At 36.9% G+C, this 8,150-nt stretch overlaps 1 protein-coding gene across 1 annotated transcript; it reads right to left on the reverse strand.

The window, feature by feature from the left end:
* Positions 1-637: 637 nt before the first annotated feature.
* Positions 638-2,251, reverse strand: LOC113279405. The gene is made up of 3 exons (XM_026528096.1): positions 1,987-2,251; positions 1,482-1,846; positions 638-1,351 (listed from the first exon to the last, which is right to left on the reverse strand). The coding sequence occupies exons 1-3, from the start codon at positions 2,249-2,251 to the stop codon at positions 638-640; spliced, it is 1,344 nt and encodes a 447-aa protein (XP_026383881.1).
* Positions 2,252-8,150: the final 5,899 nt, after the last annotated feature.

Below are 8,150 nucleotides of genomic sequence, written 5' to 3' on the forward strand. Positions count from 1 at the left end.
CACCACTCGGAATAGGCAGATCATCCAAAATAACCCCAGCAGCAAGCATTCGCTCCAAATGGGCATCAGGAATATGCCAATGGTTATTAGCCAAAACGCTACTAACCTGCACAGTTCTGTCCAAGCTATGATCATTAAGAATATCAGTAAAACAATGCTCAAAGTACCATGCATCATAATACAAAGAAGTTGTGCGGCCATCCCCCAAGAAAACCCTTGTATTCGACTCCACCAACTTGTAAATCTTCCTAATTCCCGGAAGAATAGAAGACTTAACCCCTTTAGCTTTGATATAACCATTCCTACCAAAAAAATTGGGACGAAGAAAACCAGCCCATTTCTTCTTAGAAGTACGAATATTCCACCAAAGTTTCATGATAAGAGCATCATTCATAGTAGACATACGAGTTAAGCCAAGGCCCCCCTCCTCAAAAGGACAACAAACTTTGTCATAAGCTACTACCACTGCACGACTAACATTAGAATCACCCGTCCAAATAAAATTCCTTATAGCTCTTTCACATTGCAAAATAAATTTGCGAGGCCATTTGTAAATAGCCATGTTGTGAATAGAATAACTAGGAATGACAGATTTAACAAGCACAATTCGATCATGAAAAGATAAAAAAAAACCTTTTCAACCAGCAAGTTGGGATTTTATCTTTTCAACCACATTAGAAATATGGCGATATCTTATCGTACCTGGCATAATTTGAACTCCCAAATATCTGTCTGGAAAAGTGGCAACGGTCATCCCCAAATAATCAGCAAGGTAGGTACTTCTACTCAAAGAACCACCACCATAATAAATCTTGCTCTTTTGCCTACAAACCGTTTGACCAGAAGCAGTTTGATACTTGCCCAATAAATCCACAAGGTTATGAAGACTTTTCAAATTTCCTTTACAAAAAATCATAATGTCATCAGCAAAGAAGAGATGAGTAGGAGAGATACCACCTCTTGTAACCATATGAGACATCTTCTTATCATGAAAGAGCTTGGAAATATTTATGCTAAGAACATCTTCAATCAAGACAAAAATCAAAGGATAAAGGGGATCTCCTTGACGCAAACCTCTATTAATTTTGAAATAACCCTTCGGACTACCATTCAAAAGAATAAAGATTCTAGCAGAAATCAAGATATTAAGAATCCAAGAGCACCACTTCTCAGAAAAACCATATCTACGAAAAACTTCCAAAACAAAAGCCCAACTCACCGTATCAAAACCCTGAGAAATATCAAGCTTAAGACCAATATTAACAACTTTGCGCTTAAGGTGAAGTTCATTAACCATTTCAGAAGCCAAGCTAATATTTTCATGGATATTACAACCTTTCAAAAATGCAACCTGTTCCTCAGAAACAAGATTATCCAAAACACTGCCTAGCCTAGTAACAAGAATCTTAGTAAAAATATTAAAGAAAAAAATTACTAAGACCAATAGGCCGAAAATTATGAAGAGTATTTGCACCTCTCACCTTGAGGAGCAAAATGATTAGGCTTGAATTGATTCCATTAGGGATATGACCAGTCTCCCAACAAAAAATAATAGCCTTAATCAAATCTTCTTGAATAATATCCCAGCAGTGACGATAGAAACAACCCGAAAAACCATCTGGACCTGAAGCGCTGTCAGCCCCTAAATCAAAAACAGCTTGTTTGATTTCCTCCGGAGAAGGAATTTTGTCCATGGCAAGACTCTCCACCTCCGAGATGCTAGGATGTTCATAATCAAATAAGGTAAAATCATAGTCCAACTCCTGGCCATTGAACTTATCTTCATAATATTGCACAACATGATCACGAATTTGGTCATAGTCTGAAATAGTAGTACCAGCAGCGTCTACCAATTCAGAGATAGTATTAGCACTTCTTCGAATACGAATGATATTATGAAAGAAAGTAGAATTGCTTGAACCCTCCACAAGCCATTGATTTCTAGATTTTTGTTAAGCATCGTGTTATGTTGAAGACGCATTTCACTTAGCTTAGGCATAGCATCTTTCATAAGGTTAAGATTAGTAATATCATTAGGATCCTCATCCGAACGAAGAGCAGCAGCTTCAAACCTCAATTGATCTTGCTTCAACCGGGAATGAATATTACCAAAAACCATAAGATTCCAATCTTTGATCACACCTTTAAGCCTCTTCAATTTATAAGAAAAAATAAAATCAAGAGACCCATGAGCAGACATGTTCCAACTTTCATTGACCATGCGAAGGAAATCAGCGTGCAAAAACCACATTTTCTGAATACGAAAAGGAGCTCTCTTAGGCCTTGGAACAGCAAAAGGATAACCTAAGAGAGTAGAATGGTCGGAAACTTCTCTAGGAACAGCTTTACACCGCTAATTCTCAAATATTGCAAGCCAAGCAACATTAATAACAGCTCGATCAAGTTTACTAATAATTCTGTCGGTACCCGACTGGCTATTAGTCCAAGTGAATTTTGTACCCAAAGAATCCGCTTCAAAAAGATTATTTTCATCTAACCAATCTGAAAATTCATTGATAGCTGAAGTTCTTGGCTCAAGACCTCCCTTCTTTTCATCAAGACGAAGAATACAATTGAAATCACCCATAACAAGCCATGGCGTATCATTATCTTGGAGATTAAGTTGCTGCCAAAGTCTTCTTCTAGTAACTTGAACATAACTAGCATGAACAAAATAAATATGCACTCCTTCAACCTCAATAGTGATGGCTTGTTTACTTCTATTGATTATAGAAGGACTTATTGAATTCAAATAACAAACCCAAATATTAGCAACACTATTAGAAGTAGCATTATGAATAACATGAGAAGAAAAACCTTCAAGTTGAAGTCTGTTTACAAAAGCAACCGAACATCGTACCTTTGGTTCTGCAAGACAAAAAATATCAGGTTTGAATTCCCTTATTAACTCCCTAAGTTTATATTGAGATGCCTCACGAGCAACCCCATTAATATTCCAAAAGAGAACCCGCATATTAAACCTTGGGATTTTGAGGTTTAGTTAGCTTTACTTGATTAGAAGTATTTGAGGAGCACTTGATTATTGGTGAAGAACCATTCTTAGCATGGATTCCCAATTCAGTTTCATCTTCCGAATCAGATCATTATCTGTCAACGCATTAATTCTGTTTTGAAGAGCTATCAATTGCTGCTGCTTAGCACGTTTAACCACTTCGTCAATCATATTAATGTCACGTAACTGATTATTGGAAGATTCTCCCACATAATTTGCACCCAGGATGTTAAACTTGTTGTGAGATACGTATTCAGAACTAGTTTCAAGAGCATCACACACCGGTGTTGGAAAAGATGATAAAGGAATCCTACCAGGATTAGGAAGTTTAGTTCTAGCCAATTCACCATTCCCACCTGGCTTAGTATTCAAAGTAGAAGTACTCACCGACTTTGCCTCGGTAACTAAAATTGAATGCATAAGTTTAACTTGTTTGGATCTTTCAAACTCAGCTAACGCACTATGCAAAACAGCTTCGGAAATAGCTAAACCATCTTGTAATTGTTGTTCCTTCTCAACAGTGCCTCCAACGCTCACAACTTCATGCTGAACAATATGTTGAGATAGACCTTTACGATTTCTCCTGCCATTCTTCTTATTAGTTGCAACTTTACATGCCGAATTTTGGTCACCTTGATGAATAACAAGAGCCGAAGCTTGCTGAGACGCGTTAACTGAAGAAAAAGCTTGCTGCGACTTACCAGCTGAAGCACCATCTTGTTGAACTGGCGTAACATGTTTTTTCCTACATTCCGCATCATAGTGTCCAACAATTTTGCACTTTGAACAATATTTCGGTTTCTTTAAGATTTCAAAAGGCTGCCAAAAGTTACGACCACCCACTTCAACATGAACCGAATCAGAGTTGAGCTTTGAAAAATCGACATCAATCAAAACAGAAGCATAATGACCATTCATGGTTTAGGGTTCGTTTGTCCACTACAATAGGTGTTCCAAGCGATTTACCTAGAGATAAAAGAGTTTTCTCAACCCACATCTCAACTAGTATCCCTGAAAACTTGACCCATACGGTAGCATGGTTGTTTGTCAGCATCAAAACCTGGGTACCATTCAATCAAACGTAAGGGTTGTTGATTCACAATCCATGTCTCTTTTTTTCCATATCTATAAATCTTCGCCTTGTCTTCCTGAGTAGATAAGTTGATTATGAAGAAACCACGATTCATGGGGATGAACTGAACCCTAGCTTCGCCCAAGTTCCATTGTTGTTCCAAGTTGTTTGTAATATCAGTAAGCTTAACGCCTTTGAGATCCAACCTCCCAATGAGACTGAATCTCCATATTTGACAACCTTCCTCATAATAATCATGAGGGATTACTACTGTTGGTTTTCCATCTTTGGTAGTAGGGTTTGGAAGAGAATTGATATCAATAGCCGTACAAACATGGTTTTGTTTGTTTTTTCCCATAACAAGTTCAGCGAAAGTTAATTTTTGATGACCTAAATCACCAACGGACTGTTCACCCATCTTGATCACCCAAGAGATGAATCAAGAGGAAGCGCGGAAAAAAAAATCCTTTACGTCTCTGAACCCCAGCAGGATTCTACGCACTTGATTCCCTTAGCTGATCTCACCCACAAGTAAGAGTTGCTACGACCCAGAGTAGAAGACTTGATAAACAAATTTGTCTCACACAGAAAAGTCTATTGAGATAGATAAATCTATCTCCCATAGATATACCTATAAGTTTTTGTTCCGTCTTTGATAAATCAAGGTGCACAGGAACCAATTGATAAACCAAACTTATATTCCCGAAGAACAGCCTAGTATTATCAATCACCTCACAATATTCTTAATCGTGTGGAAACTAAACAAGGTATTGTGGAATCACAAACGATGAGACGAAGATGTTTGTGACTACTTTTTATCTTGCCTATCAGAGATTAAATCTCGAGCAAATCTTAGAGAAGATAATACTCAATACCATAGAAACCGCCATGATCAGAACACGCAACTACAGAGAAAATAGTTGGGTCTGTCTTCACAATCCCAATGAAGTCGTCTTCAAGTCGTTAACCTATAAGGTTTTGGAAAAAACCTAAGGTTAAAGGAGAATCGACTCTAGTCGCAACTAGTATTACACAAGAGGTGTGGGGATTAGGTTTCCCAGTTCCTAGAGTTCTCCCTTATATAGTTTTCAAATCAGGTTTTTCAATCAATATTACCTTGGTAACAAAGCATTCAATATTCACCGTTAGATAAAAACCTGATTAGACTCAAGTTAATATCTTTCAACCGTTAGATCGAACTTAGCTTGTTACACACAAATGAAATGCACCTTTATTTAGATATGAGTAACCGTACCTAAACGTGTACACCTTGTTGGTTCAACAATAATTAACCGATTAGCCATATGAATACTTTCATATCAACCTTATTCATCTTAACCACAACTAGTTCAAATGACTCAGATGAAACTAGTTCTAGAGTTGTTCATTTGTTTATAATCTCATAGAAGTATACAAGACACAATTGAAACAAAATTGGTTTGATTCACTCGAATCGATTCATGAACATTATATCCACGGTTTGAAAAAGATTTCATTCCTCATTTCATTAATGTATTGGTTCACGACATAACCGATTTTAGAACATAACTCACTCAAGTATGCAAGCGGGTACGCATACTTAAGTAGCCGGACTTGGACTGTGCGTAGTTCAATCAATTGGTGAATCCAACCTTTGGTTATCGATTGAAATTGATTGAAGCTTGGATATTGGTCTTTGGTACCATCCAAGTTATTTCTCATATTAATCCGGCTCATAGATTCCTATCTGTTTGATTGCAGATTAATTTGAGAAATTGAGATATAACTCTAGGATGTATTTTTCTTGATTGAGTCTGACTGTCTAGTTGATTCTCTTGGAAATATATTGGAGTTATTCCATACATATTGCCTAAACGAAATATTGGGTGTGGTTGTTAGACACCCGCTTTTCAATTGGTACCTGAAAAAGCGGGGGTACAACAACCACACCCAATATTTCGCTTAGCTATCTGAATGGACAAACTCCAATATACTTTTAAAAGAATCAACAAGACTCGATCTACAAAAAGTATATCAAAGAGTTTTATCTCTCTTTCTCGATTCAATTCTTTCTCAAGCAAATAGAAATATGCGAGTCTAATTGAATACAAGAGAAATCACTTGAACGGTACCAAAGACCAATGTTCAAGGATCAATCAATTTCAATCAAGAACCAAAGGTCGGATTTCCAATTGATTGATTCAAACGCACAATCTGTGATATTTCAATTATATAACAAAATATAATGTGGAATAGAAATAACACAGACACCAGAATTTTGTTAACGAGGAAACCGCAAATGCAGAAAAACCCCAAGACCTAGTCCAGATTGAACACCACACTGTATTAAGCCGCTACAGACACTAGCCTACTACAAACTAACTTCGGTATGGATTGTAGTTGAACCCCAATCAATCTCACACTGATTCAAGGTACAGTTGCACTCCTTACGTCTCTGATCCCAGCAGGATACTACACACTTGATTTCATTAGCTGATCTCACCCACAACTAAGAGTTGCTACGACCCAAAGTCGAAGACTTTAATAAACAAATCTGTATCACACAGAAAAGTCTACAGAATAGATATATCTGTATCCCATAGATAAACCTACAAGTTTTGTTTCGTCTTTTGATAAATCAAGGTGAACAGGAACCAATTGATAACCCGAACTTATATTCCTGAAGAACAACCTAGTATTATCAATCAACTCATAATAATCTTAATCGACGTGGTGAAAGAAGATATTGTGGAATCACAAACGATGAGACGAAGATGTTTGTGACTACTTTTTTATCTTTCCTATCAGAGATAAAGATCTCAAGCCAATCGTTACGATTGTACTCAAAACGATAGAATCAGCAAGACCAGATCACACAACTACGAGAAAGTAATATCGGTCAGGCTTCACAATCCCAATGAAGTCTTTAAGTCGTTAACCTGGTTTTTAAGAAGAAACCAAAGGTTAAAGGAGAATGAACTCTATCTAATACAACTAGTATCACACAGGAGGTTTGGGGATTAGGTTTCCCAGTTGCTAGAGTTCTCCCTTATATAGTCTTTCAAATCATGGTTTGCAATCAATATTAGCTTGGTAACAAAGAATTTAATATTCACCGTTAGATGAAAACTTGATTAGATTCAAGCTAATATCTTTCAACCATTGGATCGAAAACTTAGCTTTTTACACACAAATGAAATGTATTATTTTGGTTTTATGTAACCGTACCCAAACATGAATATTCGTTGGTTCAACAACAGTTAACCAAATGGTTAGCCATATGAGCACTTTCATATCAACCATGTTCTTCTTCACCATAACTAGTTGAAATGACTCAAATGAACTAGTTAGAGAGTTGTTCAATTGCAAGGAAATCTTATGTAACTACACAAGACACAATTGAAGAAAAAACGATTTGATTCACTCGAATCGGTTCATGAACTATATATCCACGGTTTGCATTTAGCATTCTTTAGATAATATAAATAAGTTTACAAACAATCGTCTTTAGATATAACCAGCTTAAGTTCGCAGACTTAGTTCGCGGACTTAAGTTCCCGGAAGGAGTTATCAAACTCCAGCTGATTTTCTCGGGTCGAGAACTTCCGCCAGTTCGCGGACTGGGTTCGCGGACTGAGTTCACGACTCTTGTTCCGGTTCTCTTGATCAACAAAGTTCGCAAACTTCGGTTCAAGGAAAAAGGACTTATACATATATGTGTTTCCACACAATGCTTATATCCATCGTTGGTTATTTAATCTAAACTGTCATTTCAACCATTGAAACATTCTTAGAGGACATTTCGTCAAAGTAAGCAATTTTCAAGGTGATCGAAACGTGTCATGACTTTCGTCACTAGGTAAAGATGAACTTGAACAAATCAAAAGCTTATCAACACATATTTCGAGAAATAGATATGCGAGATAAACTTGGCTCGAAATAGCAAATGTGTATAATCAAAGTCTATATAGCAAAACGACTTTTGTCTCAAAATAGGAGATGGAGTAGATAGACTTTTGAGTGATAGATAAGTTCAAGTCTCCACATACCTTTTAGTCGATGAAGATCCACCAGTTCCTTGAGTAG

Source organism: Papaver somniferum, chromosome 5, assembly GCF_003573695.1.
Source record: "Papaver somniferum cultivar HN1 chromosome 5, ASM357369v1, whole genome shotgun sequence".
NCBI classification, from domain to species: Eukaryota; Viridiplantae; Streptophyta; class Magnoliopsida; order Ranunculales; family Papaveraceae; genus Papaver; species Papaver somniferum.